This window comes from Miniopterus schreibersii (assembly GCF_964146895.1).
Source record: "Miniopterus schreibersii genome assembly, chromosome: 9".
NCBI lineage: Eukaryota > Metazoa > Chordata > Mammalia > Chiroptera > Miniopteridae > Miniopterus > Miniopterus schreibersii.
The window spans coordinates 83625229-83638504 of NC_138118.1; the positions used below are offsets into that span (position 1 = coordinate 83625229).

The 13276-nt window shown below is 56.1% G+C and overlaps 1 protein-coding gene across 1 annotated transcript; it reads right to left on the bottom strand.

The window, feature by feature from the left end:
- Nucleotides 1-230: 230 nt before the first annotated feature.
- LOC308561585 (uncharacterized protein C7orf57 homolog) lies at nt 231-8749 on the bottom strand. The gene is made up of 8 exons (XM_081146941.1): nt 8679-8749; nt 8356-8535; nt 5590-5778; nt 3810-3918; nt 3389-3542; nt 2661-2758; nt 2060-2283; nt 231-1395 (listed from the first exon to the last, which is right to left on the bottom strand). The coding sequence occupies exons 2-8, from the start codon at nt 8408-8410 to the stop codon at nt 1349-1351; spliced, it is 876 nt and encodes a 291-aa protein (XP_081003067.1). The 5' UTR covers nt 8411-8535; nt 8679-8749; the 3' UTR covers nt 231-1348.
- Between the last annotated feature and the right edge of the window lie 4527 nt (nt 8750-13276).

Sequence of the window (13276 nt, forward strand, 5' to 3'; positions counted from 1 at the left end):
TGTACCCGCTGGGGGTGCGCTGACCCCCTGCAGCCGGGCACGTGCCCGCCGGGGGCGCGCTGACCCCCTGCAGCCGGGCACGTACCTGCCGGGGGCGCGGGGAGGGGTGGGGCAGGAGCGCCCTCTGCCGGCGACTCTGGGGACCTGACGGCAGAGGCCCCGATTCTTTTCCTTTGGTTTCCAGGGGTCTGCGCAGGAGCCGGAAAATCAGACGCTGAGGACTCATTTGTCAAGTTAAAACTTTTTAAATGTGCCGGGCTGGAAACAAAATTGTCTGGACTTTTTTTTTTTTTTTTTTTGGTAATCCTCAGCCCAGGATATTTTTTCCATTGATTTTTAGGGAGAGTGGAAGGGGGGGGGAGAAACAAGGGCCCGCTGCGGGCTCCAGGCCCCATTCAGTCCGCGCTGCCCCAGCGAACCCGCCCCCGCGAACCCACCCCGCGAACAGCCGGTGCTGTGCTCAGTCTCTCATCCGAAGCAGGACTTTGAAACTTCTAAACTCTCGGTGAGCTGGGGCAGGACAGGCTCACCCTGGGAAAGCAGCTAGAATACCTGTGACCTCCTTTGTCCTTCTGGCAATCTTCCATCGGTAAATTATTATTTTACTAACGAATTAAATGTACAGAATATAAAACTGTATCTTCATGCTGATAACATACAAACGATAACATTTATAAGAGAATTCAGTCTATTAAAAAATTTTTGTGAAGACTTCTAAATTAATATTATAATTAAACATTTTTACCTCAAGGAAAAAATATAATAAGTAATAGGATGGATTTCAGTTTATTGAAAAATTAGCAAGCATTTAAAATTAGCAAGTGCTCCAATGTTTCTATAATAAATTGTTTAAAACTTCAAGGCCTGATAAGTCTTTTTCTGAATATAAACTAGAGCCTCATATTCCAGAATTTTTTTTTTTTTTTTAACAGAAACATTCCTTCTGCAGAGATTACAGGACCAGATCATGGGAAAGGCTGTGAGTTTCTTCTAGTTAAAGTCTGAGCCGTGGACTCCAGTGAGAATGTCACCGCCGGAGGTGCACATGACGGGGCGATGTCAGCTGGTGATGGGGAGGAATTGGGTCCAAGATGCCTGAACTCCCCAGGCCAGCGAGGCCCAGCGTCCATAAGGCCACCCCTTTTAACATCCCAGAGAAATTCAAGAAGCAAAACCCGAGCCTCGCACCATCTACAAGACAGTGACATCAGATCTGCTCTAAGACAAGTTATTTCATGAGAATCTATATTCATATAGTATAACAGGAGCTGTGTAAATACAACTGTGACACGGTCAGGTCATATTTAGCCATCGGAAAACGGGGTCCTGGGTGCAGCTCGTGTCGGGGCTACTGGAGCTCCGCGGGCGCTGGTGTGGACGGAGGTGTGGCTGGACCTGCAACGCAGAGCAGAGCAAAGCGGTGAGCTGATGGGAAGTGGAAACAGGTGGCCATTAATTTAATTCCGTATTTTTTTGTTAATCTCCACCTGAGGATATTTTTCCATTGATTTTTAGAGAGAGTGGAAAGGAGGGAGGGAGGGGGAGGGAGAGAGAAACATCGATTGGTGGGTGGCATCCGGCCTGTGTCCTGGCTGGGACTGGGAATCGAGCCACCACCCTTCGGTGCGCAGGCCAAGCTCCAACTGCTCTGTGTCCGTAGCTCCGGAACTACTGACCATTTGCCTGGAGGTGACTCTATTTTTTTTTTTAGAGAACTAAGGGACCAGCTGCTTATGGAGTTCAAGCACTGCAGCTCGGAACCCTCGCGACCCGGAGACTAACGTGGATATTATTTGGTATGTGATTTGCTTGCTACACCAAAGGAAGTATTAGCATTTGGGACAATTAAAAAGAAATGTCAGGCCACAGAAAGCATGACCTCGGCTATTCGCCTGCATAGAGGGAAATGCAAAACACAGGCTCTCCACGTGCACCTGTCGCCTCGGCACCCCTGTGGGTTTGTACATGGTTCTTAGGAGACATGTAATGAGACGAGAGTCACTGGCGCCATCTCAATGGACACGGGCCTCGGGGCCGCGGCTGGCAGGGGGCACCTCACCTGGAGCCTCCGCAGAGCCCTCAGGAGCCTCAGGAGCCGCCGCCTCGGGCTGCCGCTCGGCCTCCTGCCCCTCCAGGTCCTTCGGGGACGGGGCAGGCGGGGACGCCGTGGGCGGCTCTGGGGCACTCTTGTCGGCTTCGGCTCGCTGCTGCAGCCACTCGTCCCTGTAGCCGTTGCTGATGAGCTTGGAGAAGTTTGTGGGTGAACTGGTTTTGTAACCAGGCCTCAAGAGGACAAAAATTAATGACAAGCGTTAAGTACAGAGGTCTGTGGGAGTCCAGCGAGATCACGGTAAACACACTAATAATGGATTCGGTGCCACTCGTTTCTCAAAACATGACAGACTCTCTCTCTCTCTCTGAAGACAACTGGCCACATTAATTCCAGCACAAACTAGGATTTGGGGAAAGTAAAGGGGGGCAGCAGGCCAGGTGACGGGAAGTTGCCACATCGGAGTCTCACTGCCACGCGTGGCGGGGAAGTCACTATCCTCAGGCCACGGGAGCACAGCACGTTGTTGCCTCACGGTCACCACGGTCACTTGGACCAGAGACCAAACCCCCCTGAACCCGGAGGGCATTGGGGCTGCCCCATCACTTACATGGGGGGGAAGGAGAGTCTACTTCCTGCAGGGTCTCTGGGGCCTGGTGGGGTCCCGGCTTTGCTTGGGTTCCTGGAGTTAATGGCGGGGAGCCTCACCTGTGCGGAGAAACACACGAAACTCTGGTTTAGTGAAAAGCGCTCAGCACCTGACGCTAAGGGAGAAGGCAGCTGGCAGCTGGCGGCGAACGTCTCACACACACACACGGGACCACGGCGTGGCTGGCATGTCACTCGTGAACAGCCATGGTACCACGCGGTGTGGCAATTCCCCGCCCAACACCACGGGGACAGAGACCACCGGCAAGGCCCAGCATTGCTGCATCTGCACAAGGATGCGTCCCCTCGGGAAGAGAAACGGAACAGCTCGCTGTGGAACGCTGAGAGGACCCCCGCCGGCTGTGGCCTGCCCCTGACACCCTGCGGGCCTGGCCCCCAGCTACGAGAAAGCCCTTGGGTGGGGGGTGCGGGGAACAGGCTATGCCACCGGGGACCTTTGGGTTCAGGACCACATAGGGTGCGGGCTACTGAGCGGGCCCCGAAGAGGAAGACGGAATGACCGGAACCCCCCCCTGCTCGCCAAGGGCTGGGCGGCCTCTGGCCTCCCCGGCAGGTCCAGATTTCCAGGTCAGAGGCCCTGCTGACGTCATGGACAGCCAGAGACCTGCCACAGGCAACGTCACGTCGCCATTCAGGGAGCCACAGCGCACGGAGGAAGACGCCTGTCACCTTTTTCTTCTCATCGAGCTCCTCGGCCTCCCTCTGCCAAACCGTCTTCATGTCAAAGTCGAACGGCCCCCTTCTGGACTCATAGTTCCCGCTGGACAAATCGGGGTTAAACTCTTCATGAACCATGTAGTCGGGCATGTAGGCAGCAAGCACCCTGCAGAAACGGGGGGAGCCTCCCATCAGCTGCCCGCTGCTTCCTGATCCGCCCCCCTCCCTCAATCTTCCCTTTCACCACCCCCCCTCCGCCTCCCTCCGCCTGCCTTCAGCCCTTCCCCCCAGGGCCTCTGAGTGAGCACATGGCCCTCCCCAGGGCCTGCTTCCCGGTCTCCTGGAGGCCAGGCCACAAATCACAGGCATGTTTAGAAGTCAGTTCGCCCTTTCCCCCCGTGAAGATGGGCGGCAGGAAGCGCCGGGTACTCACTGCCTCTGGCTGGCCGCGGACGGCTTGCTGTGGTGCACGTACCAGTCCGGCAGGGAGTAGGTTACCGGGGAACCTTTCCTGGTCCCGGGGGCCAAGTGCATCAGCAGATCTCAAAACCAAAGAGAGGCCCGGTGAGCGGTCTCCGCCCACCCGGGGAAGGGGCCTGACCCGCAGGCCGCTCACCATTTACAAGGGACACTGATTTCTCCCGGGGTCGGCTCTGGGCTCCGAAGCTACAGGAGTCAGGGCGGCCTGGTCCTCAGCCCCCTGTGCACATGCTGAGGGGCGGGTCCCGCGTGGTGCTGGGGAGGGACCCCCCCCCGCTCCCCCACCCGCCCCGGTCCTGGCTGCCATCTGTGCCCGTCCACACCCACCCATCCCTGTGGGTGGTTCATGCTCCAGGCTGACGTTTGAGGGAGCAGAGCCCCTCCGGTCTCCAGGGGGCTGCTGGCTGGCTGCCCTCTCAGCTGCCCCCAGGCCGACCCTGTGACCTGGGTCAGCCTGACTGTTCTCTGCCACCGTGGGGCTGTCCCTGACCCCGCAGCACTTTAGGGGGAAGTTGTCCCATCCAGCGCCATCCAGCCCCAATCCACCTGCCTCCTCTCTGGAGTCTCTGGCTTTTACTACCTCTCCCCCCCCCCCCACCCAAGTGCTTTCTCATCCTTGGGGGCCGGGCGGGTGTCAAGGACGGGTGACGGGCCGCAAAGTGACAAGAACAGTAAATGCTGGCTGCCAGCGTTTACTGACTTCTTGCCATCAGGAAGAAAAGTTTAACTTTTATTTTTAAATATTTCTGACTTAGCAATTGCAAGAATACTGTGAGTTCTCTCGGGCTGTACCTTCAGCCAGACCCCCAGCTCCGGCCCTCGGTTCACCCCCACCTGCCTTACCTCCCGCACGCGGTCTAATCGCTGCCTCACCGCCGTCTCCGCCTCCACCCCCTCTGTCTGTGTCTCCACCGTCCTCTCCCTCTCATCTCTGCCCCCCTGGTCAGCACTGTCACTGCCATCGCTGAAAATTAGCTCTTTTATCTAATCTCAGGTCTCGACCGTATTTGCCAGCTGCCTGCTCTTCCCTTTCACCACGGCCGGGAGCGGGGGCCGGGGCCCTCTGCCCTGTGCTCTGTGTGGACTGAACCCGACGGTTTGCTCTGGGCCCTAACCCTGCAGCCCAGACGATTCACTCCCCGCGACGACCTTCTCGGGGACGGTGGCGGCCGGAAAGAAAGGATCGTATCCCCAGCGCCACTAGTGACAAGAGACATTCTGGACGGGACTCCTTCGCCCGCTCAGCGATTTCTATCAGCACCGGTGCTTTCTCAGTTAAATCACAAGGTCGGAGGCTCGTCAGCGTCGCCGCTGGAACTCACCCGGGGCCCACGGTTCAGAACACGTGAGTGCTCAGGACAAGGCAGCGAGACCGGCCACAGGGAGAAAGGCTTCGCGAGCGGGCGGCCAGGCCAGCAGACTCCAAGACGGACTCTGCCCCCAGAGCAGTCTCCCGAGACTCTGCCATCGGAGCGTGAGACCGCGAATCACGGCCAAGCTGCCGCCTGGAAGCAAGTCCTCCGGGGCCAGTTCTGTGAACCTGCCTACAGAGCCTAATTCTCAGGGGCAGCGTGTCCCTGAGGGGTATACACCGCCCCCCAGGTGACCATTAGCCGCCATCTCCGGCAGCCTGCGCAACACCCAGCTCTGTGCAGTGACACTTTGACAGGAAGGGACGACGACAGCCTTACTGCTGCCCCCATAGGGCGGGGACCCCGGCGCAGGGCGCTCACCGGGCCGGCCGCCTTGCTTGGCCAGCTTGACGTACTCCGAGTCCGTGTCCTTGATCCAGTACCTCCGCGTGGCCAGCGTGTGCCTGCTGGGCGGGTCCCCCCGAAGCTCGCTGAGGCCTGGGATCTGGGACACGGGCGGGGCGTCCACGGCCTTCTCCGAGCGCCTCACAGGGAGGTGGTAATACCAGTCTAGGGAGAGGAGGGGCCAAGGCTGAGTTGCCACAGGGAGGCCCAGGTTGGTTCAGTCCCCTGCCCGGAAGACTGGCTGTGCCGGGAGGGGTCTCACTGCCGTGGGATGTGGGGATGGGGAAAGCCCACGGGACACATGCTGCGAAGGTACCTTCAGATGAGGTGGACCCTGAGGGAAGCTGATGACCCTCGACTGTGTGGTTCAAGGGCTTAGGAGAAAAGACTGAGGTCCCGCCCTAGCTGGCCTTGCTCAATGGTTAGAGCATTGGCCCGAGGACTGAAGGGTCCTGGGTTCAGTTCCGGCCAAGGGTATGTACCTCGGTTTCAGGCTCAATCCCTGACCCTGTCGGGCGTGTGCGAGAGGCAACCAATCCATGTGTTTCACATCAATGTTTCTCTCTCTCTCCCTTCCACTCTCTCTGAAAAGCAATGGAAAAAATATCCCCAGGTGAAGATTAAAAAAAAAAGACTGAGGTCCCCCAGGAGGAAGGAACTCAGCCTCCAGATGCCTTCAGACCCAGGACGACAGCATCAGCTCTGCCCTGGGGCCCAGGCCGCCTGCCCGCCCTGCAGGTTGTGGACCTGCCTGCTTCACAACGGTGTGAGCCCGTCCTTAAAATCAATCCCCCCCCCATGTGTATATACACGTACACACATCCTGTGGCTCCCTGGCTCTGGGGAGCCCCGCCCGATAAGGGGGTGCCCAGGAAAACGGTGCTGAATGGACTGATTTACGTAAGTGGACAGGGGGCCCCTGAGCAAGAGGTAATGGTCCCCTGAGCTGAAAGCTCAGATGTCCAATTTCTACTCAGAACCAAAGCTGGGTTCACTACACGCAAGTAAATATTTAACACAGCAGATCTTTCAACGTCTAAGGACAGGCATGAGCTGAATCAACGCTACAGTTTTGAAAAGGAGGGGAAAAAACGCACCGGGGAAGGTATAAGGCGTTGTGCAGAGGCTCACAGAGAATCAAATTAGGAATTAAGAGTTTACGAGCTTCACACTCTGCTCTTCCTCGGGTCGAACCATCTCACTTCGAGGGACGGCGCTCAGCTCTGGCTTTAGTTTTCCTCTGTGTTTCGATTACTAATTAATCCACAGAGAACACTGCCCTCTCCTCGTTACGCCGTTTATCACGGCACAAAGGTGCCCAGAGAGCCGGGGCCCCAACACGGAGACCCCTGTCAGCACCACGCACACGGGGCGAAAGGGGGCCAGAGTCGCCCTGCGGCTTCTATCACTCCGAAGGGTATCAGTCCTGCGTGGCCCCAGGTCGCGGACTCTTGTGTCCATCGCCCTGTGGTCACTGTTGTATCAGGAAGGAGGCGGCTGAGGAGCAGCGAGGACCCACCCCCGCGGCCCTCTGTTCTCTAAGCACAGGGCTGAGGCTCAGCCACACCCCACAGGGGACCCAAAGACGCCGCCCACCGGCCATCACCCTGGCTGCCCAGGGAGGCCTCAGAGAACAGGGGTCAAAGCCTGGGAGGAGCTTCCTGGGAGGGCCGTGACCTCCAGCAGTGCCCTCAAACTCTGCGCCTCCGTCTCCACCTATAAATGGGGTTAACGTTACCTTGCCCTGCTGTTTTGAGGTTCACTGTGAGCGTATAAATGTGCTTAGAACAGTGTTTCATACAGGGGAGGCCGCTCAGAGGCACGGAGGGGTCACACGCAGGAGGAGAGCCCGGCAGAGAAGGGGAAACCGCCCCGCTCCCTGCACCCCTGTCCCCCACCGAAGTGTCCCCCACAGTGGTCACAGTCTGAGCTCCCTGCACCCCTGTCCCCCACCAAAGTGTCCCCCACAGTGGTCACAGTCTGAGCTCCCTGCACCCCTGTCCCCCACCGAAGTGTCCCCCACAGTGGTCACAGTCTGAGCTCCCTGCACCCCTGTCCCCCACCAAAGTGTCCCCCAGTGGTCACAGTCCGAGCTCCGGACGAGAAGCCCTATTAGATCACGGGAAGGCCACGCTCTGTTCCACTTCTGAGCAAGGCGAGGGCCCAGGCTGCCTGCCGGCCCCTCCCTGCGGCTCCCAGCCGGCTCCTGGACCCCCCTCCACCCCCTCCAGCCCTCCCAGGAGGGGAGCAATGAAACAAAGGCAAGGACAGCCCACCCCCTACCCAGCCCCAGGCCCAGCCCCGTGGGAACCCACACGCACCTCCACGGAACCCTGGGGGCCGTGTCCAGGCACTTGGGGGGGGGGGGCATAGTTAAATGGGTTGGGGCCTAAATGAGGGGGGGGGCGTCAATGAAGGACACTGGCTGCAGCTGAAGGAAGAAGAGACCTCACCACTCAGAGAAAGGAGCCCTGAGAGGTGCAGCGAGAGCAGCAGAGGAGATTTCGGAGAGGCTTTGCCCCGACAGCCGGGGCAGCAGCAGGCAGCTGGGCGCTTGTTCTCTGAGAAGAGAGGGAGAAGGGACTACCCCCCCCCCATATTTCCCTTTACGCCTTGCTTTGACCCCGGGGCACAGGAACGGCGGCCCTTTCTTTGGGGTATCGCGGGCTCCTCCATCTGCACGCGCGGGGCGGGGCGCGGAGCTGTCCGGCGCAGGGGCTGACCGCGCCCCCGGTCACTCACCGCAGGGGGCGTAGCGGCTGGCGGCGCCGTGCACCTCCTTGCTCGCGTTCCTCATGCCGGGGGTGCGCTGGGCCGGGGTTCGCGGGGAGCGGGGGAGCGGGGAGCCGCGCCGGGCTGAGTGCGGAGGCCGCGTCCGCGCCCCTGCTCTGCCTGTCCGTCCGCCCGTCCGTCCGCCTCCGCCTGACCCGAATGCAGGCGTGTCATCCCTCGGGAAGGGCGTGCGCGCCCCAACAGGTGGACGCGGCGGGGGACGGCAGGTTCCCGGGCCCCCCGGGGACAGGTGGCCCGCTCCCGGCCAGGCCCCCGGCGCCCGCCCCGCTCACCTGCTCGCCCGGCGCGTCTGCGGGTCCCTCCAGCAGCGCCGGGGGCCAAAGTCCACCTGGAGAGCCGCGGGCCAATCACGAACGCCCGGCGCGGCGCGGAACCACAACAACTCGCGTCGCCCGGGCAACGGCCGGGTGGCCAACCGGCGGGCGCGGCTGGAGCGCCTACAGCCAATCGGAGCAGCCGTGGGGCAGCAGCAGACCAATCAGGACCAGGAGCGGAGCGCGTACTCTGCCAGTCAACCGCCAGGGACCCGAGCGGGGCAGGGCCGCGGAAGGGGGCGGGGCGGGGCGGGGCGGGGCGGGGAGGGGAGGGTCGGGTCCCCGAGCCCCCCTCCTGCCCCCTCACCTCCCTCCCCGGGTCCCCCGAGTCTCCCCAACGCAGTCCAGGAAAACTCCCGTTTATTTAATGCATTTTTAAAAGAACGAATAAATACCTGGGAAAACTCCGAAAGGAGACATTTCTGCCAGTTGTGCATCAGCAGTAAAACTGTCCTGTAAACGTCCTTCCTCGCACCTTGATTTTCAGGACTATTTCTGGCCTGTGAGTTGAGACACTTTTAAAAAGCCTTTGGCCCTGTTTCTACGGCACAGCGCTCAGCGTCCCAACCTGGGCTTCTTCAGCGCGACCTTGTGGCCCGGTTGGATTTGGGGTCCGCACAGGTAGGGGGTTGCGGCGTGCATCCTGCTCCCCACACTGGACGTCATCCCTGCCCGCTGCTCGGTGGCTCCAACCCGCAGCAACAGCCGGGAAAACTCCGCGCAGCCCTGGCCACTGAGACAAGACAGGTGTTGACCAGGTGTGAGCCCGACAAGCTGAGCTGGGGCAGGACACCGTGAGAAATCCTGTTCCAGTGACTGGGCAACAGGAAGGAGCTTTGATCTTCTCTTGTTGAAAGTTTTTAAAAATCGACACATTCTAACGGTGGTCATTTGGCAACTTTAGTGAAACAAGGTGTCTCTTTTATCAAACAAGTAAAACCTTAGAAGTCTAGCAGGAGGCAGGTGACATGGGAAAGTGTGAGATTACTGGTGTCCCGGACTAGCCCTGCCTCCGGCTGTGGTCCACCCGGCTCTCACATAATATTATGATGGATTTTCAGGGCCTACAGCTGGCCTCTCCTGAGGCAATCACACTTCCCATTGCAGCCTCCAGTGCTGGTCCTGCTGTATGTAAAGGTACTCAGCTCGTCACCAAAATAAAGGGATTTTCTTTCGCCCAAGTCACAGCACCCTCCGCCTAGGGGAATGTACCCTTGAGAGAAGGCTGTTTTTAAAAATAATTGATCTCAGTAACTGGAGACAGGCGACTAGAGAGAGTCTCTTTCTAGTTCCAAACTGGGGTGATAGGAGAGCGCAGAACGTGCCCCAGCTGACCACCTCCCTTACTAATCAAAGTCGGTATCTGAGTGATAGTGAAGCAATCGTGCCCTAGAAAAAAGTTTTGACGTTTGGGGTAGGATGGAAACTACAAAGGTTTGCAGGTTCCAGGTCACCTTAGACTCTAGGTGAGGGGCCCAGCAAATGGAAACACAAACAATAATCTATTTAGAATGAGACTAGCTCGATGTCTTCATTTCCTACCTCTTGTCACCTGTGGTCTTTGTCACATAACAGCTCTCGGTGTTTAGAAGGATCCACATGTCCTCACACATGACCTCACTTCGTGCACAATTTTATTCCGTTTTATTAGTTGATGTTTAGATAAATAGAAATATCTTATATACCTATCTATATAGAGATATCTATATATATATCAATATATCTCATTTTACCTTATATATCTATGTTATAGATATCTTATATATAAACATCTTATTATAAGTATGCAACATGTAAGTAAATTTTTAAATGATATTGATCTAAGAAAAGAAAGCACAGACTCCCCCATCAGAACACAAAAGGGAACTATTGTGAGGTACCATTTTTTAGAATGTACTTGATTGGCAAAGATAAGAAGTGTAATAACACACTGTGTCAGTGACTAGGAATAAAGTCTCATAAGCTCCCCGGGGAAAGTTACACTGGTCAAGTCTCTGCTGAGGACAAAGACAGTATTATAAAAATAACACACAGGCCGCTGGCCTCAGCTCACAGGCCCCACGGCCTCAGCATGAGGCTATGTTTTGTGCGGTGTCTTCGGCAGGCACCACGCCCGCACACTGAGACTCGACGCAGCCTCGAGAGCTGGAGGGAGGGGGTCTCGGTCGTGATGAATATCTTCATTCCGGGTCAGCGTTCTGAAACCGGCCAAGGTGATAGGGTGTGCGTCATCCGGTGTTTCTGGGACCTAATTGATCAGCCTCCGCATTCCTGGTTTCCAGGCCTGGAATTTCAGGGCCTGAAAGTCTCTTTGTTCTTGCCTGGTCATCTGAGAACTGCAACAAAATCTTAGCCTGAACATGAGGTTAAACATGTACCATTGATTAATCAGTTACACATTCTGTTAGTAAAAAGGAGAGAAAGGAAAAAGAAAGGAAGAAAAATTTAAAAAATCATATATTTATGTTACCCTTGTACACTTGTCAGGGTCTGGGGCCTTCACTTACATGGCACATCAGGAAGGTGCTGCAGTAAACCACTGTCAGCGTCATCAGGGAGTGACCACGGGTGGAGCAGGGCCCAGGCACCCCCTGACCCTGCCATTGTGACGTGTCACAGAAGGGTGACTCCACAGAGGGGCCCAGGCACATCAGGATCAGCTCACTCCCAGTTGCCCCCTGACTGAGAAACTCCAAGAAGCAAGAAGACAAAGAACCAGCCCAGCCCACTATGTGTGTGTCCTGTTTCCAATGAGAGAAAGACAGAAGACAAGTGGGACTCTCCCTCCTGCCGGCCATCTGTCACATCTGTCACCTGGGATGAGTGGCAGGCCGGAGCCGATGCCACAGGGCCCTCAGGGCCCGTCGGAAGAAGCCAACAGGAGCTCCAGCGTTCACGCTCTGGTCCAGGGGCATGAGAACCCGGATGCCCACAGGTGTGTAACTTTGCAGAACGAGTCCCATCAGATCTTGTCATACCTGCTGCGTCCTAGGGCTTCTGTTTACTTGGAAAGTAACCCAGTAAGAACTTTTCTCCTTTTCAGAGATGATTTCCTAACGTTTGCTCTGAAGGCTTCCCTCGACCACAGAGCTGTCTGTGGTAGGCCGGCTTTCTGTAGGCCGGAGGTGTTCAGATGAATTACAGAGGGCCGGAGACAGGGACGATGAAGGAGAAGCCACCCGTTTAAAAGACTGAACCTCTTGTCTTTCTCTGACTGGCTTATTTAACTCAGAATAATACCAAGACAAATACCATATGATTTCACTTACATGTGGAATCTAATGAACAGAATAAACGAAATAGAAAGAGACCCACAGATACAGAGAACAGACTGACAGCTGTCAGAGGGGTGGGGGCTGCATGAAAAAGTGAAGGGATTAAACAGTACAAATTGGTAGTTGCAGAATAGCCACAGAGATGTGGATCACAGCACAGGGAATATGGTCCCTAATCAAGATAAATAGGTATAGGGCTAGGTGGGTACTTGAAGCAATGGGGGACCACTCTGTAAAGTACATGATTTTCTAACCACTTTGGTGTACATCTGAAACTAATACAGAATAATACTGAATGTAGACTGTAATTGAAAAATAAATACAAGAATGAACCTCAGCAGCAGGGAGAGGAGGATTCTAATTTACAGTTTACAGATGCTCCTTCCTCACCGCTCGCAGTCTCCGAGGTCTGCAGTGCTCAGTGGCAGAGGGACTCCAGACTCGGGGGTTTCCCACATCCCTGGGTGGGCCTTGACCACACGGTGTTAAAGGGGACACAGTTTGAGCCAACAGCTGTTGTTTGTCTCATTGGAACTGGTTGCAGGGAGGCCCTGTTGTGCACCTGGGTGGGCTAAGGACCCAAGGCCCCTTTCCCTGCCCCCTCTGTGCTGCCTGCTGGGGAAGCAAACAAGGTAAAGAACAAAGTAGCCATCCCACTGGGAACAGTGAAGCACCAGTCAGAAACGGCCCTTACATAATAAAAGGAGTGCTACAAAGTAGTTGAACTAGAAAAGCTACAAAGCAATTGCGCAAGAGGAGCATCCCCCGCAATAGCAACTGTGTGACAGTCACCAGGTGGCCACAGTAGCAAAGCAGCTCCCTGGAGGCAGAATCCCGCAGGTGGGCCAGGCACGGAGTTGCTTTGCAAAGCCCAGCCTGACACGGGGTTTGATCCAAAACTTAATGAACCTTTGGTGACTATAGCAATGTGGGAATTTTCATTTAACTCAGACAATCTGGGGGGCTCTCCCAGCTGTAATGACCTACGGATACCATCCTGAAAACGATTTTCTCTCAGTTTCAGAGATAATGGGTTAGGAATTAATTCACAAATTCAGCCTAGAATAGGCACACTTGTTGACTTGGTGGTGGTGGTTGAAATGAAAGGTCCGTGGTGATGTATTGTCGAATTCCTTCTGTGGTTTTTATTCTCTTTCAGGTTGACTCCATCATGGAAAATTGTCCTAAGTGTGGTGTTTATGTTGACTTTTCTTCTTGTAGGTAAGTCTTACCAAGTCATGATCCTTACAGCCACTTCGAGGGATGTCTCTGTGGTGAGGA

What these genes read in the sequence shown, in the direction of transcription:
- LOC308561585 (XM_081146941.1), bottom strand. Translation starts at nt 8,410, where the DNA reads ATGAGGAACGCGAGCAAGGAGGTGCACGGCGCCGCCAGCCGCTACGCC. An exon ending in CAAGCAAGGCGGCCGGCCCG is followed by an intron (nt 3,919 to 5,589) that starts GTGAGCGCCCTG and finishes TTTGGTTTTGAG; the next exon opens with ATCTGCTGATGCACTTGGCC. An exon ending in AGACTCTCCTTCCCCCCCAT is followed by an intron (nt 2,284 to 2,660) that starts GTAAGTGATGGG and finishes TGTCCTCTTGAG; the next exon opens with GCCTGGTTACAAAACCAGTT.